We start from the raw sequence: 26,670 nt of genomic DNA, 5'->3' as shown, positions 1-26,670 counted from the left end.
ACCTACCTGACTGGAAATGATAAGAACAAACACGAATGTTGTCAAGATTCTTAACCTGGAAATCCTGGTTCAGTTTGGCCAACCACAAACGCCTTTTGTTCCTCAGAGAGTTTTTTGCACTCTTCTCCTTGATTTGTTATAACTTTTGACTATATAGTACTCCAAATGTTTTTCCCGGTCCAAATGATTAGTACAGGCCAAAACATGACAATAATTGACCATTTTCAGCAGCAATTATCAGCAAAATATGCGAGTTAGTTTGGTTCAGTGATATTGTTTACATTCAGTGCCGCCATTTTTTAAATTTTATGGATCTGGCTTAAGACTTAACTTAAACCTTGACTCTGACTTAACCTGAATTCAGGTTTCAATCGTTTCCAGCTATATTTAGCTGTACAAAACAGCTCGTTTTGCTGCTTGATATTGTAAATTGGTGTGTCTTACCATATTATTTTAATGTATTATCTTAATTATGAACACACTGGTTTGTAGTGCAAACAGTTTTACCGTTTACTGCACGTTAATATTCTTCTCTCACCTATGTTGGCTTACTTCGGCGTTAAAGAAAAAGGTGAATAAGCTGTGCCTCATTTCAAAGTCTGTCCTCCAATGGCCACGTCTGTCAGAGAATGTGTCAAATTCTGAGAATTTTGTCATTTCTTTCTTTGCAATAATGATTACTTTTCTGAAAGGGCAGTCTGTGGCCGACAAATGGGCACACCCTTCGAAACCACAATCCTCATGTCTTTACTCAAATACACACACACAGTAACACACAATTACTTGCAATTAAATTTAATGTGCTAATATTGTTATTGATAAACACCTTTTAACATTTCTTTTACAAAACACAAGTATATCAGCATACATATCTATAGTGCATACAATACGAAACATATGTATATTTAATACATACGCCGCACACTTTACTAATGTCAGGAATGCGATCTCACAATGAATCCCTGATGTATTTGAAACTTTAAGCAATATTTACATTAAGATTTCACTGTGCTGTGGTTTTCAACTTGCCTTATTGCCTCTGTGGGCAGTGGAGAGCATGAACACTGCTAGTCTGACGGACATCACTGAGAGACACTGAGCTGGACCCACTGAAAGAGACGAGAACTGGAGTGTTCATAAAGGCTGGGATCGGGTGTCTGGAAAGATCTAACCAGAAGGGGGCGCTCAGGTGGCGTTCAAGTGCAAAAGCAGCTAATCGCAACTCTTTCAGATCCAAATCTGTTTAACGGACTTTGGTGGTCAGTTTAAAATGAAGAGATGGAAATTATCGCTGTTGCATAGCTCAGTGGAATGTCCACGATCAGTGCCCAAAATAAATGCATCCCAGTCAAAATAGACAAATGCTCCTTTTTGGACAACAGTTGAACCGCCTAAAAGGATCTTTTTGAAATGTAAAGCACCTTTTATGTAAATAACGTTATCCAAGATGAATGAACTTGGAACATCCCATGGTTCCTATCATTAGCATTAGGCTAAAAGACTGGCAGTGCTAATAAGTGCTGGGGCAGAGCCTCTGTTATACAGTGGCAGGAGATTGCTGCTTATTAAAGAAGGATGGAAATAAGTTTATCGTGCAATATGAGCTAAAAATTTGCAAGTACATTAAAGTGCCTAGACTATTCTTGCATAGACGTTTTGAGAGCAGCTAGATGTTATTACTTTTTTGCTTGAGGAAGTAAGTCATTATTAGGAGGACTAGAGGACTAATCCTCTAGGTGAGAATCTTCAGACTCACAGATGGAGTTTAGGTTTCAGACTGGGTTAAGAGGTAAACAAGTTTCAACAAGTCCCCTTTTGCTCACTCACAGGGGATTACTAATAAAAAATCTACTTAAAGTGAAGATAAAAACCTCAAAAACAGAGCGAGATCCTGTAAGGCACACAAGAATACACCAACAGTTCTCAAAAAATGAACAGCTCCCAGAGAAAACGTGAAGAGAACATGGGAATTCATCTCCGAAAGGAGGACGGTGCATTCAATTACAAGGTCATGTCCGGACAAATGTACAGTATGTGAGGGGAGAACAGTTATAACTAAGAAATATGGCATCTGAGTGAGAAAACGTCAAACTTCTGTTTCTTCTGCTGTGTTGGCTGAGTCTCAGAGGAGCTTCTGGGGAGCATCTCCTCACGTACAGCATCAGACAAGTAAAACACTCAATAACGGATGGAAAACAGGTCTTTGCTGTTCCAAAAAAGGAGTACGAGGAGTCCTCTGCCGCTCACAGCTCTGATTTCTCTGTGAGAGGCTCTATTTCAGAAGGATCATCCTGAGGGAAGACCACGTAACACAACTTCTGCCCCAGATAGGTGACTTTTTCTGAAACACAGAAAAATGTGTTTGTTTTTTAATTGCAGAGTGCAAACAAAATGCAAAGCAGTTTTGGCTGGTATTACTCACCCACGGCCTTGGAAACCCAGTGTGGTTTGTTTTTCCACTGCACTCCAATGAAGTAGATGGGGACTCCAGTGAGCATGATCACCAGCCCCATACCACACACCACTGGCTCTGAGTACAGACTGAAGCCTAGTAACACTGCCCAGAACACCAAATAGCTGCAAGGGACTATCAAGTTTACCTGTGCAAAGTAAGAGAAGAAGAGGGAGGTAAATACAGCTAAAAACCGGTCAATTCAAATCAGTCTTCCTTTGAGGTCTGTAGGTGGCGACTCAAGTACCTTGATGGGTCTGAACAGTTTGGGTTTCTTCCATCTGTAGTACAGCAGCCCAGCTATAGTAACTCCATATGAGAGGTAGTTTATAAATGACACGTAGTTTATTAGGTTATGCGTGTCCCCGATACACAGGATTACTATGGTTGCGGTACACTGTGGAAAACAAGAGAGAAGAACATGTTGTTAGACCATGTTTACAATATGCTGCAGTTCTCAACCTACTTGACTCAAAAGCTCCCATTGTCCAAGACAATATTCGAAGGCCCCATATTGGCCAGAGATATTTTCTCTGGTATTTCTGCTGTAATTCTGACATTTTCAACCCATCCAGGTATTTATATGCAAATTTTGCAACAAGAAAAGTGCTTAAAAAACTGAAAATGGCAAGGAATGAAGACACCATAATGCGAAAAAATCTTAAAGGGATAGTTCACCCAAAAATGAAAATGCTGTCATTAATTACTCTCCTTCATGTTGTTCCAAACACGTAAGGACTTCATTCATTTTCAGAACACAAATTAAGATATTTTTGATGAGATCTGAGAGCTTTCTGGCCCTGCATAGACAGCAACACAACTAAAACTTTCAAGGCTGAAAAAATGTAGTAGGACATCCATAAAATAGTCCATGTGACATCAGTGGTTCAACCTTAATTTTATGAAGCTACGAAAAAAGAACAACTTTGCGTCGCGGTACTCTCGAGAATGTGCGTTGAATACTGACACGGAAGAAAAGAAATTGCTTTATGAAGTCGTTGTTATGGCTTTATGATAACGACTTGAACGGTTGTCACATGGACTATTTTAATGATGTTCTTACTATGTTTCTGGGCCTTGAACATGGTAGTTGCATTGCTGTCTGTGCAGAGTCAGAAAGCTCTCGGATTTCATAAAAAATATCCAACCTGAACTCATGACGAAGACGCGAAATACATACCGCCATGTACGTTTCATCACATATTCGATGTGAAATGTCCACTGAGTGGCGCTAAAAGAGTGTTTGGTTTTAACCCCAGAACAGATGAACGTGACGTGATTTTGTATGTGTCACCGCAGTTCTGACTTGAAATGTCCATTGAGTGGTGCTATAACTCTAATGCTCCGTAACATTTAAAATACCTTACCATCTGCACTACCCCTAAACCTTCCTGATAGTATGAACAAAAGCGAACGTGACGTAAAAACGCAATTGCAAGCATGCTGTTTTAGCTTGTTTTTCGATCTCTCATCTTTCAGCTCTTTCATCGTGAGTCATGTTTTCACGGGATTCGTACCCAAGGATTCCACATCCTAAGTCCAATTCCGTGCCGGTTAAGTTACCGAGCAAGCTTGGTACATCTGAAAAGCAAAACATATGGAGCTGTAATCATAACTGTGTATGAAACGATAACAAGTGTTCACTGTTTTACTGCCTCTAGTGTTCATTTCTGTTGGAAACTGCAGCGATATGTACTTATTGGTACATATTTAGCGTCTTGCGAAAAGTTCCCACAGGTATGAGTAATTAATGACTGAATTTTCATTTTTGGGTGAACTATCCCTTTCAAATCTGTATTAAAAACCATGTCTGCACTCAGTTTAGCCAGATAACTTTTTTATCCAATAAAGTGGAAAGTGTGCAACAAAAAACTGTGACTGGATAACTGAACAACCAGTGCACTAGTCTCATCGCACACCATATCATATGTTATTTTAATCATTTTTAAATGCCTGAGCCAAAGTCCATCATTAAAATGATTTGGTATAATCACCTCTAATAACTGTCTCACAAAAACATCAGGCTTGTGGGCGCAAGATAAAATGACAGCGTTTATTGCATTTCATCACCCACAAGTCATTTATTATGTTGCTAAATGAAGCCACAGGTTTCTCCGGTTGCAGCGTCTTTTATGGTAACACTTTAGTATAGGGACCCATTTTCACTATTAACTAGTTGCGTATTAGCATGCATATTATTAACATCTTGGCTGTGTATTAGTACTTATAAAGCACATAATCTGCATGACCATATTCTACATTCCTAATCCTACTCAATACCTAAACTTAACAACTAACTTTCCCAGAAAGTGACGAATTTGTTCTTTTGAACAAATAGAATGGAAACAGAGCTTCAATCGCAAATGGAATATTCAAATTTTAAATGGACGGAAATATAGCTAATGATGATTTTATTATTCATAATTAATTTTGTGATTCTAAAATATTCAAGATTCTAATTGAGGGAAAATTTCTAAATCTCTGTTTAAATCTTGTTTATTATTATTATGATGTTTATTATAAGTCCTGGTTAAAAAACAACTTGTCTAAAAATCCAAAAGTACTTTTAAATCATACTCTCACCATAAACAATATGTTTTATGACACATTTTAGTGCTATATTATCTCAACTTTAAATATGCTTGAACTGTGTCATTGAATGTTGATGTCATACAAATCTGTAAATATAAACAGGATTTTCCAAACATTTCAATTAGACTGTTATTTTCTTGTAAAAGGTCACATAACCAGACATGTTTAAACCCTGTTTTAGTGCTGTGGTTGGTTGAAAGGTGAGTAGGCGGTCCTTTACTGTTGTCCTGAACACAACAGGACAGATTATCTAGTGAGTTTTCCATTACCCCTGAATGTGGTTTGAGTGATCTGTTCACAAAACATTCTAGGACCCTGTTTAGACCTGAATCGGATCTAGTAAATCGTCCGGACTGAAAGTAGTATTGTGTTGCATGTGCTGTGTGTGCGAATAGCTCTTTCTCTCTCACACAAACGAGTAGGGCAGGAATTGGTGTGCAGCTCTTGAGGTGGATCATAGCAAGCAGGTAGGGCAGGTGACCCTCTCTGGCGCCTGAGAAACACAACCTGTGGAGAATGGACAATGATGCAAGTTGAATTTGAGTTTTGCTGTATTAGTCCAGTTTAATAGTACTTAAATCTGTCTTTACCTAGAAGATGTAAACAAGTATCCGTTGATCCCTCCAAAGGTGGAAAGAGCTACAGAGATGGGCATCACCCAGGAAAACATTCCTAGCAGCTTCTCTCCAAACGTCTGCAACACAACACACACAAACAGATGTTGATTTATCAATGCATGTTCTTTTAGCAGAATAAGCCAGAAGAGGTCAGAGAAACTCACCACAGCGACAGCGTTGGACTCCAGCAGCTCTTGAGGGGACATGGAGGAGAAGTACGCAATGTTGGTGAGAGTATAGACAAGTGTCACAAGGGGGATGGAGATGTAGATTGCACGTGGAAGGTTCCTAGAGTAGAAACCATAACAATAAACCATAAAATAAATGCTGTATGAGTTGCCCAAGGTATTGTATTTTAAGTAGACTTTGTGATGTACACACTTATAATGCATACTTTTAGTTCAGGAGATGTAACAGTATTATTTTACTTTTATATTTTTTATTTTATTATATATTATTATTTTTTATATTTACCATTTTTATTTTTATAATTTCAGTAATTGTTTTGTGCCTTTTTGTGCTTGTCTATTTGTTATATTTTATTTAGCTTTATTTTTTTCCAGTTTTAGTTTCTGAGAAAATTCTAATTAGGGCCCGAGCCCAAAAGGGCGAAGGCCCTATTGTTCTTCTAAGGGTTCTTATTTTTTTTTTTTTTTTTTTTCAACCGTTTGGGCACTTTTGGGGGCCTTAACATACTCAAAAACTCTTGAAAATTTGCACACACGTTGGAATCTGCCGTCGTCCGGACGCCACAGAGGCTGGGACCCGGGCATGGTTCAGGGCCTCTACAGCGCCCCCTGGAACACAGTTTGAAAACTTGATGTACTGCGCACACATACTTGCGCGTATTGATATGAAACTCGGTACACATATAGAACTCATCGAGCTGAACAACTTTTGTACTCTATGTCATGGGCTCCACGCAACAGGAAGTGAGATATTTAGGGCTGTTTAAAAAGCGCATGCTCTGGAATTTAACGTACTCCTCCCAGGAATTCCATGGGATTGTCACCAAACTCGGTCAGCATGATCTCAAGACATTGGGGACGCTAAATTGCGAGGAGATTTTTGATATCTCGAACGGTTTGGCCGTGGCAAGGCGACAAAGTTATGGCGAGAAATGAGAAACAGGAAGTGTCTAATAACTGTTGCACACATTGCCTGATTCTGATGAAACTTCACCAGTTTGTTCCTTGTATGATGCCGATTCCAAAAATGTGACTATTATGAGTCAAAGTTATAGCGCCACCAACTGGGAGCAGGAAACGTGTCATTTTCAAAATGCTTTGAAATCAGCCTCTTAATTTTAATCGATTTTCTTTAAACTTCATCAAAATCATGTCAAAACACGACCGATAAGAATATGTAAAGGGGTCGATGATAAATCGAATGCTGTTGCCATGGCAACATGTCAAACTTTAAAATTACATTCCTGTCTTTTCAAGGCAGATAACATGCTTAGAATTTCATGAAACTCAACACACACATCAATATTAATGATAGTTAGACACTGGCAAAAGGTCATAAATGGGCGTGGAGCAGGCACTCTATAGCGCCATCTTTTGACAAAAGTTGGGGGGTTAGTTTTTCCTACAGTCACCAAACTCTGTACATATATTGTTCTCATCAATCTGGACAACTTTCTAAATCAAACTCATTAGCTAAGACCAACAGAAAGCCGGCTATTTTGATTTGAATGTGGATTTTTTGAAAAATCAGGTAGTAAACAAATTCACACTACTCCTAAGAACAACCAGCTGTTCACACCAAACTTTTTTAACATGAAGAGAAGATTCTGAAGATGTTAAATTGCGAGCGGATTTTGGATATCTCGAACGGTGTTGACGTGGTGATTTTTTAAAGATATAGTAAAAAACATAACCCTAATTTTTTATATCTTTAAAGTGCAGCATCCAAACTCTTTAAAACTTTTTTCACACAGAGATCTAATCATTCTGAGCAAGTGCTGGAAATATTAATTTTATACAAGCTTCAATGAATTAAAGAAAATTAAAAAAATAACTCAGAAACCTGCTGTCACTCTGGTGAATGTCTCTACAGTATGTGTGTGCGTTCAGTCAGGCACAGAGAAGCTCATTATTGCAGGGGGGAGGGGTGAGAGGCAGAGAGGGTGACAGAGTAGAGAGCCATCCTACAGACCATCTTTGAACAAAAAATGCACATATGTATTTTAATTACATAAATATGTCTGATCTTTGAGAGTCTGATATTTTGAGAAAATATAAAAGGTCACTTAGTCTTTCATTGTTCGTATTTTGCAGTTGTTGTTTTTTATTTATTTTTTACTTAACTGTACCATGAACTTGTCCTATTCAGTCACATAGCAAAAGATTTAAAAAAATACAACTTTTTAGCATGATCAATTTATCTTCATTGATAGACAATATTTACATAGTGTTATTTATTGAATATAAAATAATAATAATAAAAAATTATGACAAACTTTGACAACAAAACAAACGTTACTGTTATCTCTTCAAAACATCTGAAAACCATAATTTTAAGATCAGTTATAAATATATATATATCACCCCGTTAAAATACTCAACTTGATTTTTAAAGATATTTTGAAAGAATGAAGAGTTTATAGAGCACTTTATTGTGTATTGCTGTACACCCACATGAACTGTGTTCATGTTCATGTTAATTCTCAGTACATAAACTTTATATGAATACTTTTTTTAGCTTAATATTAATTAACATTAATAAATGCTATTTATGTATTGGTCATGTTAACTAATATAGTTAATTTTAACAAATGAAACTGGATGGCAACATTTTATATTTTGTGTGTATGTGTCTGTGTGTTGATTTTAAAGTGTAACCCTTTCAATTCTGTAAACTTAAAATCCAAACTAGCAGAGGATTACTGTGAATGCATGTGCCAACTGGGCACCGTCTTCCTTATTGATTCTTAGTTATGTAGCACTTAAGAGTGATGTCTTATAACAGGAGTCACCAGCAAAGCAATATCCACACAAAAATTGTACAGATAGGTAACAATGACATTTAAGCAGAAGTGGTGGATGTAAAGGAAGCAATAATAACATTTTGCTATCATCATGAATCATGTTCTTATCATCATTTGTAGCATACTGGTTCACAGTTGGCATTTATCTGAAGTCCTTGCATTGATTGCATTTAGTTAAATCAACATTATATTTGGTCAGTCTGATCTTGAAGCCTTAGAGATGTTAAATTGTGAAGATCTTGAGTTTTCATTAAAGGGCATGTCCGTGGTGGCCTGACAAAGTTTGATGTTTCTGCATAGACATAGAAGTGGTTATAACTTAGCCTGAAAATGTCTGATCTGCCACAAAATTCACAGGTTTGGTAAGAGTCCTGGCCTGAAGACACCTAAAGACCAATATTCAGATATTATCATAGCGCCACCTGTTGGCAGCAGGATATCTCATATATTTCACTAACTCAAACATACCAAGGTCAATCTGCACCAAACTTCATATGTTTGATGATAGTGCTGGCCTGAACACATCTACATGCCAATAATCAGTTATAGGCATAGCGCCACCAGCTGGCAGCAGCAAGTTTGGCACATTTAAGTGACTTTGACATATTTCTCCTACATTTACTGTATTAAAAGCATACTGCCCACCGTTTGCTGTTTTCCTGAAGCCACCGGTCGGCGGTGAGCCCGGGTGCGAGGGCCCGTTCATCGCTGCTCGCAGCTTTAATTTCTATTGTTTTTAAGTTTTTTAAGATTTTATTTTAATTAACAGAAACAATTTTAATAGCTTTAATAGTTTTAGTTACTAACAACAACACTGTATTAGTTTATGTATAAAAATAGATTTTCAGAAGTAAATTGAAGTTACAAATCAGTGAAAATCAAGTATGAAAAAATAAAAGATTAATTCACATAGGCTTTACATATACATACACTAATAACTAACTTAATAACTAAATAACTGTTAAATATACACTGCTGCTCAAAAGTTTGGGATCAGTAAGATTTTTACGGTTCTTTTTTCAAGAAATCTCTTATGCTACTCAAAGTTGCATATATTTTATTTGAAGATACCTTAAAATATAATTTATTTCTGTGATGAAAATCATTTTTTTTAATCAGCCATTACTCTAGTCTTCAGTGTCACATGATCCTTCTGATGAAAATTCAGCTTTGCATCACAGGAATAAATTCTATTTTAAAGTATATTAAAATAGAAAAACACTATTTTAACTTGTAATAATATTACAGTTTTTTTTCTGTGGTTTCGATCAAATATACACAGCCTTAAAAAGACATTCTTCAAAAAAATCCTACCAATCCCAAACGTTTGAACGGCAGTGTAAGTAATGATTTTGTACACATACCTCTTAGATTGGTTGGTGTCTAAATTAATTACCCACATCTTTGCTCAGAGTTTTCGCATCTTCTTGTTGACAGTCTTTTAATTCGTTGCCCAGATTATGCTTGAGAATATGTGAGTAGCCTCTGGCAACAGAAGCGCCGTTTCTGCCATCCAAACGTGCTTGAAACACAGAAAGCATCTCAAATAGCCGCGAAGTAATCCTTTCTGTGACCTATTTTGTGCATTTCCGACAACTTGAGCACTTTTGAGGATGGTTTGGAATCTGTGAACAATACGGTACTTGATGCTACGCGACATGAATATATTATGCAGATTACAATACGTTTTTGTTTCACCGTGGCTGCTTTTATTTATACTGTTGCTGTATTTATTGTCACTTGGTGACTGAAGGTCTGTAATTGAAAGCTTCTTTTACACAGGGTTATTTATGCTTGTGGTCATTGTGGTTTGTGTGTTAAACAAGTTCCATGCATGTGTTCCTGTTTGTACGGCTGTTGTTCTGACTGCATTTGACAGAGAACAAAGAATAATAACTCTCCAGTAACATACTATAACAGGCACATTCAGGCCTCAGGCAACTGTCTGTGGCCATGTTTGTGACTATATTAAAGACTCACTTGCGAGGCTCAACCACTTCTTCGGTAACGTAGTTCAGGAAGTTCCATCCACTGTAGGCAAATGAGGCCTGCAGGAAAGCCAGAGCAATCTGCCCCACTGACGGATCCTTTATGAACTCAAACGCTGTCTGAGGCTCCAATGCATCATAGTGTCCTAGAGAGAGGGTATAGAAAACATGCTTATGACTTTATGACCTAGGTTGTACCTGTAGCATAAATCACTGCATATTTCAGATGCTCTCTGTTTGTATTCATCTTGACACTCTAGTGTCATCAATTTGATTTCATTATTCCACTTGATAGCCAAAGCCTACAAAAAGCCTATCTCTCTCCTGTCACTCAAGAGTGAAACTGCACTGCTTAGCGCTCTCGTTTATTCAATTCTTTCTCTTGTCAGTTCAGGGAATGCCTGCAGACAAGCTCGCTAAATAAATATAAAGTCACATAATGGGTCATAACCATTACCTGCAACTCTAGACCCAGAAAAAAAAATCCTTCAGAAAAATCCTTCAGGTCCCTTAAATTCTTTGGGTTTTCAGCATTTTTGTGTATTTGAACCCTTTCCAGCAATGACTGTATGATTTTAAGATCCATCTTTTCACACTGAGGACAACTGAGGGACTCATATGCAACTATTACAGAAGGTTCAAATGCTCACTGATGCTTCAGAAGGAAAATCAATGCATTAAGACAGGGGTGTAAACTTTTGAACACTTTTTAAATTTGAAAATCAGGGTAAATTTAACTTATTTTGTCTTCTGGGAAACATGTCAGTATCTTCTGTGGCTTCTGAAGGGCAGTACTAAATGAAAAAAATATAATATTCAGGCAAAATAAGAAAAATGTACACATCCTCATTCTGTTCAAAAGTTTACACCCCTGGCTCTTACTGCATAATTATTTCCTTCTGGAGCATCAGTGAGTGTTTGAACCTTCTGTAATAGTTGCATATGAGTCCCTCAGTTGTCCTCAGTGTGAAAAGATGAATCTCAAAATCATACAGTCATTGTTGGAAAGGGTTCAAATACAGAAAAATGCTGAAAAACCAAATAATTTGTGGGACCTGAAGAATTTTTCAGAAGAACAGCAGGCAGTTTAACTGTTCAGGACAAACAAGGGACTCATGAACAACTATCACTAAACAAAAAAAAAAAAAAACACATCTGTCGATCATTCAGGTAACAACAAAGTATTAAGAATCAAGTGTATGCAAACTTTTGAAGGGGGTCATTTTTATAAATTCAACTAATATTTTCTGCTTTTTTCAACATTTTTGTGTATTTGAACCCTTTCCAACAATGACTGTATGATTTAAGGGTCCTTCTTTTTCTTTTATGTGAAATATCTTAATCAGGTCAGCACTAAATAAAAAATAACATGAATTTTGTATGATCCCTCTAATTTTGGTAAAATAATTACTATTATTTTGCAGATTCTGCAAGGTTTTTAAAAATCTGTTTACATTTTAAAAGTTATGTAGTGCAGCCTTAAAGGTCATTGGTTCAAGTTTTAGAAGTAGGTTTATAAACCTACCCACAATTGTGCCCTTGGGCAAAGAACTTACCAAAGGGTGCCTCACTGTAAATCACTTTGAACAAGCGTCTGCTTAGTGACTCATAATACAAGATTCACCACTAGATGTCACTATTGAAAAAAATAGGAGTTGAAGGAATGGTTTCCCCCCAAATCCAAAGAAGAAAAAACAACATGAGGGTGAGTTAAATAATGACAGAATATTTATTTGGGGGAGAATTATTTATTAAATGTTAGCGTATTCCAAGAGAGTTCAAGCTTTAGAAGCAATGGGTTTAAATGGGACCTCTCTTTATTGCAAAATTATTATTTGTTCATGTTTACTGGATTATTTTAGCGGTGTGTGCCCACCCAAGGTGAATCTTTTGCTTTTTACTCATTAGATAACAGACAACTGCTCTGTTTAGGCTAGCACCAGCTGGTATTATTGTACTGGGAGTGTTTGATGATTCATGGCATTTAAGTGTCAGAATTATTCACAGATGTGATTTTATCACACTCTTCTCCTTTCTCTCCTTCGCCTGCTTATTTCTCTCTTTGATCTCTTATCTTCACTGTCTGCTTCTGTGGTTTACATACTTAGGAAAATCATTGGGAATATCTAAAGTTTTTTAATTATGTTTTAGACTGCGGAGAGGCACCGTTTGTTTAGTAACATGTGTTACACTGCTGATCTGTGCTACAGTCAACTGAAAGTGAGGGAAAAATCAATACAGTATAAGATTTATGACACCCTTAATGATTAATAATTAATGTCACTGCACAACACTGATAGAATTAAAGACGCTTAGGTACTTCCAGAGCTGGGTAGTAACTGATTACATGTAATCTGAATTACGTAATTAGTTTCAAAAAATAAACTACTTGTAATTAGATTAAATTACATTTTAAAATACTTATAATCAGACTATGGTTACTTTTTATGGATTACTTGATTACATATTATTTACACAATGGCAACAAATTATTCAGAATACTTTCTAAAATAGTCTATGCCTATATAAATTTGCAAAGTACATTTTGTGGACATTCACACATAGACTAGTCATTAGTCAGACAGCAACACAGCATTTGATCACTGATTTACAAAAATCATTTCAGGTTTAAGAAGTGTTATCATTAAGTAGGTTATTTAACCATGTATTATTATGTCTTTCGAATGCACAGATTCACAAACTTCCTTGTCATCTGAACCTCTTTCACCTAATATATTTACCAATATATTTCCCAAAGTACAGCAAAAAAAAACAGTGACATTTTGAAATATTTTTACTATTTAAAATAACTGTTTTCTATTTTTTTAATATATAATATTTCACAATATATATATATATATATATATATATATATATATATATATATTTTCGTATTCAAGATAAAGAAAAAAATAGGGAACAAAATTAAATAAATAAATAACATACACAAATAAGTGAGCATATTAAATGCCCACATTCCTATGAACATATAGTCACAAAAATATAAGCATACAAATAAACATCTAAACAAGCAAGAAAACAATAAAAAGGACGAGGAAGATTAAAAAACAAAAAAACATTTTTTTTTGTCAAATATCTTTATTGAACATTTTTCAACTTTAACAAAACACAAAACAAAAATACACACAACAGGCCACAAAAAAGGAAAACATTTTTTAAGATATTCAGAATACATAAATTAATAAAAAGAATAAATAGATAAATAAAAATAAAATAATTCAAATAAAATAGGTAAAGCATAATGGTAGCACAATACAAATTCTAAATCCTATGCACTCACTTGAGGTACTTGGGGAGGAAAACCTTCCCACAGAATAGTTGACAAATCAGTCTCTAAATTGCTAATATAAGGCTTCCAAACATTATAGAACTGACCTGGCCGGCCATTAACTAAACATGTTAAATATTCCAGCGGGATTAGTTCCATTAAAATCTTGTGCCATCCCGAAATAGTCGGAGTCTTATCGCTTATCCATCTCAATAAAGTATTTTTCCTGGCTGCAAACGTAAGAAGATTGCAAAGTCTCTTTTCATTGGATAAAATCAAAGATTGATCCGGTAGACCAAGGATCAAAAATACAGGATCCATAGCCAACTCCTTGTCAAAAAGAATGCACATTTCAGATACAATCTTGGCCCAGTATATTTGTTAGTAGGGTTGCCACCCGTCCCTTAAAGTGCCCCTATTATGCCTTTTCAAATATGATATTTCATGTAGTGTGTCATGTAGCTGTATGTGAACATAAACTATCTGCAAAGTTGTGACGCCGACAGTGCACTATAAATAAAGTTTTTGTCTAACAAAAAAAAGAGTCGGCTCACATTCGCCTAAACGAGTCGTCAGCAATTCGAATCTTTTTTCTGTAACGGCCACACGTCACGAGCTACACATTTGCGTAATGTCCGCCCACATTCAATTTCGCGAACAACTTGCCCGCCCACAAACAGCAGGCCTACCATTTTCACGTGGATTACATCATGTCAAGAAGACGCCCTGCGCTGTGACAGCCTGTGAGAGTGAATTTGTTTTATATGCCCTTCCAAAAGATGAAACTATCAGTGGTTAACATTAATTTTTTTCAACACCTCAGCAGTCCAATGCCAATCTTGTGTTGTGTTCGCGTCATTTTACTGATGACTGCTTTTCTAATCTTGGGGAGTAACGTTACAACGCGAGATTCACCAAACGCTTGGTTTTAAAAAATGGATCAGTGCCCAGTTTATTTGGACCGGCTTGCTCCTCTGAACTTCTACCTGTAAGTATGATTAATAATTGTATTTTCTAGCGATCGTTCAAAATACGTCTTTGTGTACGTTATGGTGTGTAACAACCCCGCACATGTCTTGGTAACCGGCTAACTTGCGTTTCTGTAGTTCTGTTGTTCAGCTGTGAGTGCAATGTAGTCTAAAAAGTCTTGTGATTGATGCAGCTTGACTGTCTGTCTGCCTTATTAGTTTAAGTAATGATAATGATAAACGATGGCTTAACGCAGTGTTATGGATTGTACAGTGTTGAAGTTCACAACGTAGAGGTGTGCCCGGTTCGCTTACAAAAGCAAATTGCAAACACTGTCCACAGTTAACATATAACACCCACTGAGAAACGTCCTGCTCCGGTCGTGCTTGCAAAACAGTTTCTTGTCGATGTGACACTTCAACCGTTTCATCGTCAGACTCCGGCTCGAATTGATAGGGTAAAATCGAGGCTATCTTTTCTATGCATTAACAGGTCTCCGCAGCTGTCATTCAGTTATGCCAATGGGCGTTTCGTTTTGCACTGAAGCGGTAGACCAATCCAAAAGGACTGCACCATCTGACCAATCACAGCAGTGAGGGCTCACGGAAAGGAGGGGTTTAGAGAGACTGATTCTTCGAACTGCTTCACACGAGTCGTTTACGAATCATTTAGAAACGGGGTAAAAATAAATCTAATTTTGGAGAAAACTAAAGTGTTTTTTGAACTTGCATACATGTAAACCTGTTTTAAGAGACTATTACAACAATATTAACTACCTTTAAAATGGCATAATAGGGGCACTTTAAAATACGGAATCGTCCCGTATTTGAGAATGAAATTGCGCGTCGCGTTTTGAATCAATACGGGACGGGTTTTGTCCCGTATTTTTTATATATATTTTTTAAAGCAGCGTCTCGTGCAAATAATCACTGCGGTAAAGCCAGCCGCGGTTCAGAAAAACACGGTCAAGCCAGCCGCGATTGATTTTAAGTGTGCGCGCATATTACAGTGATTACGGTAGTTTCAGAAACAGCACAGAGAGAACGCGCTTGCAGAGCGCTTTTCATTTAGACGCCCAGGACTGAGAGATAATACTACAAAATGCTCGTGAATTTTTACTTACTTATTTATTTGCATTTCTGCTTTAATATCCGTTTTATTAATTGGTGTACTTGACGGTTCTTTTCTGAGAAATGGGACATTATTAGATTTTAGAGTCTAATAAGTAGAAAAAAAAAACAACGATCAGTTCTTATTCAGGACGGCCCATATTATATGCAAAACTCATATGAAACCTTTTTACTGCAGCATTTTTTAGATATGGGACATTGTTACATTTTAACGGGGTATATAGACCCCATTTCTAAAAAGTAAAAAAAAAAACATGATCAGTTCTTATTCAGGACGTTCCATTCCCCCCCACCCCCCACCCCTCCCCCCTCCCCCTCGAATGCGTCCCATATTTTTGGGTATTAAAAGTGGTAACCCTATTTGTAACTGATTACATGACCAGAGACAATGACTGAGAGTGCCAATTTGTGTTTTACACTTAAGGCATAGAGGTGAAAGGGCATTGTTAAATGTATGTCTACGGTTTGGTGAGATATGCAACCTGTGCACAATTTTAAATTGTATTGCTTTGGCACTGTTACATACTGAGATAGATTTGGCATATTTCCAGATATCATCCCATTCTTCCTCACTTATAGAGACTGAAAGTTACCTTTCCCAAGCAGATCTAGTATTCAAAACCACTTGTTTCTCAAATATACCACTAAGTACCTCATATAACAAACTCACAGACTTCTTTCCGGGTGTTTGAAAAATAAACTTTTCTGTAGGAGACTTCTATTAGTACATATCAAGGTATCCTTCAAAATTATGTAGTAAATAATTCCTAATTTGTAAAAAAACGAAAGAAGTCCTGTTGTAATAATTGATATTTTTGTCTCAAATCCTCAAAAGACATTAGGCCTTCTTCATCAAACACATCCTGAAGCCGAGAAATACCTTGGTTCTCCCAAAATTTAAACCTCCCATCAGATCTGCCTGGAGGGAAGTTCGGATTATTCACAATTGGCGTGAGGGCAGAAGTTATTTTCATTCTTCCCGCAAAAAGATTAATGGCCCTCCATGCCTTAAGTGTATTTACAGTTACAGGGTTTTCACAGTTCTCCAATAAAAATGTAGTTTTTTCAAAAAACAGCAGATCTTTTAGGGGAATTTTTGACAGTGATTGCTCAAGGTCCAACCAGGTAGAAGAATTATCGAGATCAACCCAGTCAGAAATATATCTTAAATGTGCAGACCATTGATATAGCTTAATATTGGGTAAATCCAGTCCTCCGATTGAACCTGGTAATTGCAGTGCAGAAAACTTTAATCTTGGTCTGCGCTTGCTCTAAATAAAAGAGGAAAGCCAGCCATTTACATCTTTTAAAACCTTTTTAGAAAACAGAATAGGTATCATTTGAATTGGGTACAAAAGCTTGGGAAGGACAGTCATTTTTATTAGAGCCACTCTACCCAACCACGAAATAGGTAGTGTGTGCCATCGGTTTAAATCCTCTCTAATTTTACTAAACAATGGGGAGAAATTATCTTTGAATAAATTTTTACACATAGGGCTAACGAAAATACCCAAATATATAAATCCTCCAGGAGACGACCTAAATGGAAATGAGGGGTTAGTATTTGGCATTGCCTTCATGGAACCAACAGGCATAGCCTCTGACTTACTAAGATTGATTTTGTATCCTGAGAACGTGCTGAAGGTATTAATGATATTGAGAAGAGATGGTACTGAAGAGTAGGGCTGGGCGATAAAACGATAACGATACATATCGCGATAGACAAGAGATCGATATCAATAAAAAATGTGTTCGATAAAACGTTCGATATTTTGTATTCTTCGTCGGCCCGCCCAGCCCCCCTTTAACGTTCAGTTCATAGCGCCAGATCACAATAGAAGTTAAGGTTATCTTTCCTACAGAACGGGTCCATGTTGTTGTATTAAACAAACTAAATAGCCTTATGTTATTAATCTTATATACACGACGGCATTTGATTTCTGTCTCTACATGATCGCGCGTTTACAATGTCTCCTCACAGACGGGATCGCGGACTCCATTCATAAAAACGGACTTTACTATAGGGCGGAATGCCGCGGAATTCGTCGATTTTTGGAACAATAAATCAAAAGTTAGTCTGTTAATTAATTCAGATCGCGATATGGACTAGTGTCTGTGAAAACTGAAATGCAAAAAGACTGTTTCAATAAGAATCCTGCATGTTCCGTTTTCTTCTATGTGTATGAATGGAGGAGACGCGTTTTTATTTTCACTACACGCATACTGCACACGTGACGCTCCCGCTAATTTTTGGCGTTGCATCTCACATGAACAGACAAACTCCAATAAATACATCTCCAAAGCTGCTGTGAGTGTCACTTTTTGTCAATTTTACCGTTTCATTAGTGAAACTAGCATCATTCATACTGTATTACACACTGAAACTTCACGGCAACCTGTCAAAATAAAAGTAAGGTTTAACATGTAACAGAACAATATTAGTCTTGTATTACTTTGTACAGTATAATGTAGGAGTTTATATGTTCACATTTAAATAATTTACATAAAACAATATATGATAAAAAAATAAAATAAAGAGTCACCACTTAATTGTTGAAAAAATACTATTATTATTAAACCTTTTTTTAACTGAATATAATTTTTCTTCTATGTGTTAATTTTAACAGTAAAGCTCCGTTTATTTTTATTTTTAAAAATAAATCAGTGATTTTGCTTTCATTTGATTATCAGAAAAATTAAAACAAGAATTTCTGAAAAAAAAAAAAAAAAAAGATTGTAAGGCCCTATTGTTCAAAATGTTGAAAGTTTTGGACTTATTTTTTCAGCAATCTGTGCAGAAATAAATATTATCAGCCAAGTACTTTGCAACAACCTCTGACCTGTGGTCAAGCCGGACTTCTGGGCCATACATTAGCTTGACCATTCACTTCATCGACAATGAATGGGGTTTGAATTGAAGATTAAGAGATAATTAAGTATATATTGTGACTTTAGACTTATGTTTACATTTTAATTATTTGAGTTTTCCATGGTTGTTGACATTTCTGTCTTAATAACTGAGGGGATTATGATCAGAGGCAGGTTAAGTTTAAAATAAAAATGCTTGAGTGTAATATATTTTTCTCCTGGTCCTTATTTTAAATGGGTCATAAAAATATCAATAATTATCGATATCGACCGATATGAAACCCTGATATCGTGATATAGTTTTCAGCCATATCGCCCAGCCCTACTGAAGAGTCAGGTTTTGAAAGGAAAATGACCACATCATCTGCATAAAGTGCTAACTTATGGTGCCTTTCTTTAGTCTGCAAGCCTTCAATTAAGGGCTCGGTTCTGATTGCTTCAGCTAGGGGCTCAATAGCCAGCGCAAAAAGCAGGGGTGAAAGTGGGCACCCTTGTCTAGTTCCTCTATATAATGAAAAACTTGCTGATCTGGAACCATTTGTAAGAACAAAAGCTTTAGGCTCATCATATAATACTCTAACCCATCTAATGAAAGCATCACCAAAATTAAATTTCTCCAAAACAAAAAATAAATATGACCACTCAATACGGTCAAATGCTTTCTCTGCATCGAGAGAAAGTATTAGCCCATCAATCTTACGCTGTTTTTAGACTTGTATAACATTAAGGAGACGTCTCATGTTATTGCATGAAGAGCGGCCTTTTATAAAACCTACTTGATCATCTTTAATAACATCTGTTATTACGTTCTCCAAACGAGAAGCTAAGATTTTGGCTAACACCTTCCTATCTACATTTAATAGAGATATAGGTCTATATGAGGAGCAGGCTTCGGGAGGTTTACCTTTTTTTAGTATAAGGGAAATATTAGCTTCTCTTAGAGATTCAGGGAGCTGCCCACTTCTATATGAATGATTAAACATATTAAGCATAGGTTCAAGTAACAAAGTTTGCCATTCTTTATAGAATTCACAACCTATGCCATCTGGACTTGGCACTTTTCCATTCTGCATTTGTGAAATCGCCTCAATTAACTCCTCTTTAGAAATAGGAGCATTTAACTTTGCTTTCTGATCTACTGAGATAATTGGTAAACTAATTTTGGAAAAAAAAAAGCTTCTAATAGTATAGTACTGCTACTAGACACTTCAGTATTATATAGGTTCTTATAGTAATCTCGAAATGTGTTATTAATTGATTTACTATCATAATGTAGTTTGTCATTTGTGTCTAGTGTTGATATAATTGAGCGTGAATCACTTTTCTTCTTAGTGAGGTAAGCCAGAAATTTACCCGGCTTATCTCCATGCTCATAAAATTTCTGTTTCACAAACCTCAGTTTGTATTCTGCATCTTGGGTAAGCAGTGAATCTATTGCGCTTCTCAGTGCTGATATTTCTTTGAGTAACGCCTTATCTGCATTCTTAATATATTTTCCCTCTATACTCTTCAAGTCCTCCTCTAATAATCTTTGGGTCTTGTTTTTTTTTACGTTTCTTAGAAACAGAAAAGGACAAAATTAACCCTCTTATGTAAGCTTTGCTAGTCTCCCATAAGAGAGAAGGGTCTTGCGTGGATTTAGCATTAATAGCATAGAAAGATGTGAATTCCCTAAAGAAAAAGGGATAAAATGTCTGATCTTTGAGTATATTGGTGTTTAATCTCCATTGCCGGAAGTTATCTCTATTTGATGTCTTTACATCGAGAACAACCATCGCGTGATCTGAAATGACAATATTGTTAATACAACATGATAAAGCTAAATGCATTAAACTCTTGGGAATGAAAAAATAATCAATTCTCGTATAACACTGATGTGGTGGGGAGAAAAAACTGTATTCTTTACCAGATGGGTGAAGCGCTCTCCAAACATCTATAAATTCTAAGTCTTCAGAAAAGCCATTAATTTGTTTAGCTATGTTAGATCAAAGACTATAGAATACCCAAGACTTGTCACTCGTGTAGTTTTGAATGAGGAAAAATGCAACGATCATTATGGCCGCGAAGCCCCGCCTTCTTAGTGAAAGAGCCAATCGTTGATTAGTAAAGTCAGCGCGTCACTGCAGCTGCCATTAGAAGTCCCGGTTGCTATAGAAACAATCGGCGCTCTAAGACGTGCGCTCAGTACTGCGCATGCGCACTGGCTTATTTAGCCGGAAAAATAAGCGTTTTTTAACGCTATTCGAGCACAAAGAACCATATTTATGAGGCAGGTCTTGTTGGATTTCTTTGGTGATTTAAAATATGAAATTTAATCGTAAGATTGGTGAACAGTTTTGGAGAATTTGATGTTTCCCCATTCAAAGAGATAGGAGCTGCACTTGCCTGCCCGAGTAGTGTTTCAAAGATGGCCGCCGAGTGACATGACTTGCCTTAAAGGGACTTTGGTTAGATGGCGCCATTATTATGGGGAAATCGATCAATAAGAGGATTTAACATACAGTTAAAGTCACCAGCAGCAATCATATAATCCGATCTCAAATCAAAAAAGTCAGCAAAAGCCTTAATAAGGAAATTAGAGCGGTGCCCTGGAGGATTATATACATTAAACAAGGTAATAGACTTGCCATATAAAGTCCCGTATATAATGACAAAACGGCCTCTGTCATCTTCTTTCAATTTAACAACATTCAGCGGTATATCTTTTCTGATCAGTACTGCTACTCCTCTACTATTTGACGAAAAGGATGAGGAATATACTTGATTATACCCCCCCCCACGCTTTAACTTTAAATGTTCCTGTTTGTCTAAGTGTGTTTCCTGTAACAGAGCTATGCCATTTTTTTCTTTTCTAATGTAAGTTAGGATTTTCTTCCTCTTTATAGGATTATGAATTCCCCTAACGTTCCAAGTACATATGCGAAGTGTGCTATCCATTGCCGTAAACCTCAGTCATGAAACAGTTGTACCTGAACATCTTTAAGTAATACTGTGACCTTAAACATACCAACTTAAACAAAAGCCTAAAACATTTACCCAAAGTATAATATAAATAAAAACCGACCGACTTTGACACTTAATTTGGCCGGGTAGAGCAACGCATATTCCATCTGCAGCTCTCGAAGACGAGTCTTGACCTCGTTGAACACCTTTCTCTTTTGCACCACCGCCGCAGAATAATAGTTAAAAAAAAAAGAGATTTTCGAGGCATCTGCATCCTGCGATGACGATGTTTGCTTACTGTTGAGCGTGAAGAGCTTCGTGGCAGCTGTCATCACTCTTTGTTTGTCCTGGAAGTTATGAAATCGAACGATGACAGGACGATGGCGGCCGCCCTGAGCCGGCTTAGGAGCGAGTGCACGGTGGGCTCTTTCCAGCTTCAATTTACCCGCCTTCGTGTCCAACTGAAGGTAATCCGGTATCCATTTTTTAAAGAACCTGACAGGGTTTGATCCCTCTATATCCTCCGGTAAACCGATAATGCGCACATTACATCTCCATCCGCGATTTTCCAAGTCGTCCACTTGCTCGGTCAGATCTCGTACTCGTTTTTCCAAATGTTGAATCTTGGTTTCATTGGCCGTGCATGTAGTTTCAGTCACATCGATTCTATTCTCTGCTTCTTGGACCCGCTGAACAATACTTTGAATTTTAGACGACTGGTTGTCTATCGCTTCAAAAACTGTAGAGATCTTAGCATCAATCACTGCAACTATATTGTCCGTCATGCTCTTCATAGCTTGTATAAGGTTGGGGTCAGGATCAGGAGGCACGTCAGTGCTCACCTTTTCGGCCTCTCCCTCATGAGTTAGCGAGGCTGTAGCTGGCATGCTATCCACGGCCGCGGCTGTCGGGCTAGGCGTGTTTCTCGAAGCCGTTTTTTTTCGCACTCCTCAGTGCAACGCCGGATGATTTGTTAAAATAGTTATTTAAACTCATTCTGTCAATATAGAGCTTGTAATTGCGTTACTCCTCTGTTTAAATGAAATAGAAATTGGTATGAATAACTGCGCAGCTCGTAAAAACGCGTGTTCACTCTAAAGCCCCGGTCACACTAGACTTTGAGCATGCGAAATTCCTTCGGATGCCGCTGCAACGGTCGTGATATGACGTCATGCTCTGCAGCTTCTTTTTTAAAAGTGAAATTCAGCAAATGACACTAATAATACATTTAAATGTAAAAACATACAATCTACTACACTTTACCGCAGTCCTGCAGTTTTAAATGTTTAAATTTAAGGTTCTTTTCATTCAGCTAGAGGTCATGCTGTGACGTATCGATCTCCTGTTGGTCACACCGACGCTGCGTCCGAAATCGCATACTTCCCTACTATATAGAACGCGAAAAACAGTATGTGAGGCGAGTAATATGTCCGAATTCATAGTATTCGAAATACAGTAGGCGAGAAGTACCCGGATGACCTACTGCTTCCGCCCGAATTCTGCAGTACGCATACCATGGACACTTCAGGCTCCAGGAGAGGAGTCGTTATTCGAAAAAATGGCGGAAAGTGGAGACGCGGCGGATGTAGTACGTCCGAATTCCATTCATACTACCCACATTCATACTATATAGAACGTACTGTTTTAACGGTCATGAAGTACGTTTGAATTTAAATGTAGTACCTACTGAAGCAGTATGCGATTTCGGACGCAGCAAGAGTCATGTGATGCGAATTCGTTGGTCAGAGTTCACCAAGTTTGAACTTTCAAACGCAGCGAAATGCGAAAATATTTTGTATGGGCTTGCGTTTCCGGTCTAACGCATTCACATGTGTATGAATGAAAGTCAATGGAACGAAAAGTGCAGTGTGACCGCGCCTTAAGGCGCCATCTTGCATCCCCCCAAAAAACCACACAGGAAAGAAATCATAGAAATGAATACTACAAGGATGCTTTAAATTGCTTAAAGTGATGATTAAGACATTTATAATGTCACAAAAGATTTCTATTTCAGATACATGCTGTTCTTCTGAACTTTCTATTCATCAAAGAAACCTGAAAAAATTCTACTCAGCTGTTTTTAACATAGTAAACGTTTTTTTGAGCTGCAAATCAGCACATTACAATGATTTCTCAAGGATCGTCTGACTGGAGTAAGGATGCTAAAAATTCAGTTTTGAAATCATAGGAATAAATTGCATTTCAAAATATATTCAAATAGAAAACAGTTATTTTAAATAATAAAAATATTTCAAATTTGTGTTGTTTTTGCTGTACTTTGGATCAAACAAATGCAGGCTTGTTGAGCAGAAGAGACTTCTTTAAAAAACATTACAAATCTAACTGTTCAAAAATGTTTGACTAGTTGTGTAAGTGTAAAGTGTACTTGACGCACCTTTGCCAATCTGGATCATTCCCACGACAATGATAAGGACAAGGGCAAGCAGTTTCCCCACAGTGAAAATATCCTGGATCCGCGTCCCCCAGCGCACACTGGAGCAGTTCACCCAAGTCAGAAACACTGTAAACACACAGAGTGAACACAGTTATTCATTCACATTTTCCAAACTCAGTTTTAAAAATAATTTCCCTAAAATATCAGCATTCCACAAACATTAGCAATCCCCAGATTTAAAGATTTAAAATGCAATCTAATTTATAAATAATGACATATTAAGAACTCATGTCTCTCACTTCAGATGCACAAAGAGCTTTTTCACACACACATAAGTGTCATGGGGACAAATCAGGTTGTGACAGTAATGGAAGCAGTGTGATTTTGTTGGCTGAGCAGCACTAACTGGTCACATGGTCTATTTTTATTAGTTTAAAGAGGGGAAATAAAGATCAGATGTAACTTATTTTACTGCCACAGGCAAAACACTGAGCCATTCATGGCTAAGTGGTTTTCAACTAACGGGCCGGGGCCCACTCAGCAAACCAGGGAGCCTCAAGATAATTTAATGATTTAAAATAAAATTTGCATTCAAATCAAGATATTTCTATATTTATTCACCCCCTCAGCAACTTCCTTTTTTTTTCTCACAGCCTCGGAATACCTAGTTATAATGTAAGTTATGTGACTGGAAAATTTTAAAAATCAACTTAATAAATCTTAAAACTTTTTATAATGAATATAAACAGTAAAAATATCAAAACAGTAAATGTCCCCTTTTGCAAGATACTGTATTTTACAGATAGCTTTGTAAAATCCACATAAGCTTTTTAGATTTTTACTGGAAAGCATTGAACCATAAACAATTATTGCACATGCACCTTTGAAACAGACACTTACTGTTTTCAGGTGGTTGGCCATGAAGGTCACAGCTATAGTAACTTAGGACATTAAAGACACCTTTCTACTGAGTAAAAAAAGTGTCTTGGTGGAAGAGTAGGGAAACATATCACAACACAAACTGGCAAATCATTCGAGGATGGGATGCACTGTAGTACTTAAAGCAGCTGGTGGTCACACCAGATACCTGTGACTTTTAAATCTCTTCTTTTCAGAGAACCATTAATCAAAAAAATAATGCAAATCTATTAGTTAAAAAGAGTAGGTGCCTTGAAAAACATGCAGCTTTTAAAATGTATGGAATCCTGAAATTAAATTTACAGAAACTTCTACTTCAGTTCAGATGTTGTGAACAATATAGTCAAAAAGTTGAAAACCACTTCTCTAACCGAAGTCAATGTAAGTTAGGGAAGAGGAAAAGTAGAATGATATGGTTACCTTATTCCATTCCACATGGTTTATTTAATATCTTTCTTTATCCATTATAATTGGGACTACTTTGGAATCAAAAACCAGTAGTTTATCAAGGGGCATCAATACAAAGCAGACTCAAGCTGACAGATTTAAAAAAATAAAACTATTCTATACATTCACGGCCGGAAGTACAGGCATTAGAGGCCGTTGCTTGTCTGTACATCCGTGTTTGAGGTTAGTGGCTTCTGTGTTCAGCTGCATTGTGTAACAGCTCCGGTGTAGATCCGGTACACAGAGGTCCGTCTCCAGGGCTTGATGGCACAGTATACCCAGGCATGCTGAGGGAGACACTGGGCAAAGGGGAGACGGGTTACCCCCACTCATCCATCAATGGCCGGAATTACCCGCCCACACACGCAAACACATGCGGGGCATCTGTCAGACCCCCCTAGACAAACAGCTTCCGATGCCCCACAACAAAACGGCCCAGACGCCAGCTGAATTTTTGGCGAGAGTAAGCAGTCGACAAGAGCGGCTCACAGCCTGCAAACTAACAGCTAACCTGCCCGACTTCATCCGCTCATGTGATCCCAAGCTCAATACACATCACCTGTCAACCTGCAATTCCAGACAGTATTTAGTGAATCTTTTCTTTCTTGAAGAGAGTATGACAGTCTTTAACTACGATAAAAGTACAACTTAGGTAAAAGCAAACAATAAACCTAAAACAGTGCATCCAAATGTATTTTCCATTTTTTATTCAGAAATATTAGTAATACTTTGATTGAATAACAATGGTTCTTTCTTGGTTCAATATTTTTCACATGTATTAGGTGTTCTTATGCATCTTAATTATAGAAATACGATATGATCAAATCATATTAACATTTATTATTAATTTAAACATAGCAATCTGAATTGAAAAAAATCATTTGCTAGTTTATGGGAGCCAGGCAACACAGCAACTTACATAAGAGATAGTCCACCCAAAAATATTGCTCTCATGTTGTTCTAAACTTGCATGACTTGTCCATTTCAGAGTACTACAGTGTTTGCCATGAGTTTTGTTTCCTCTTGTTTGGCTTCAACGGATCTGACTCCAGCTCCTTCTGTTTTGTATC

The 26,670-nt window shown here is 37.0% G+C and overlaps 1 protein-coding gene across 1 annotated transcript in view; it reads right to left on the bottom strand.

Moving 5' to 3' along the window:
• Positions 1-779: 779 nt before the first annotated feature.
• slc7a10a (solute carrier family 7 member 10a) overlaps positions 780-26,670 on the bottom strand; it is a 36,080-nt gene continuing 10,189 nt past the window's right edge. Inside the window, exons 4-11 of the mRNA XM_073836055.1 lie at positions 24,236-24,361; positions 10,634-10,787; positions 5,826-5,949; positions 5,635-5,738; positions 5,455-5,551; positions 2,700-2,849; positions 2,423-2,600; positions 780-2,341 (exon numbers count right to left, since the gene is read on the bottom strand). Of these exons, the coding sequence (XP_073692156.1) occupies positions 2,244-2,341; positions 2,423-2,600; positions 2,700-2,849; positions 5,455-5,551; positions 5,635-5,738; positions 5,826-5,949; positions 10,634-10,787; positions 24,236-24,361 (1,031 nt within the window). The 3' untranslated portion in view covers positions 780-2,243. The remainder of the gene's footprint in view (positions 2,342-2,422; positions 2,601-2,699; positions 2,850-5,454; positions 5,552-5,634; positions 5,739-5,825; positions 5,950-10,633; positions 10,788-24,235; positions 24,362-26,670) is intronic.

The sequence above is a fragment of the Garra rufa genome, chromosome 3 (genome assembly GCF_049309525.1).
Source record: "Garra rufa chromosome 3, GarRuf1.0, whole genome shotgun sequence".
Lineage (NCBI taxonomy): Eukaryota > Metazoa > Chordata > Actinopteri > Cypriniformes > Cyprinidae > Garra > Garra rufa.
Note: the sequence above shows the minus strand (reverse complement) of the source record. Positions and strands in the feature narration are given on the sequence as shown.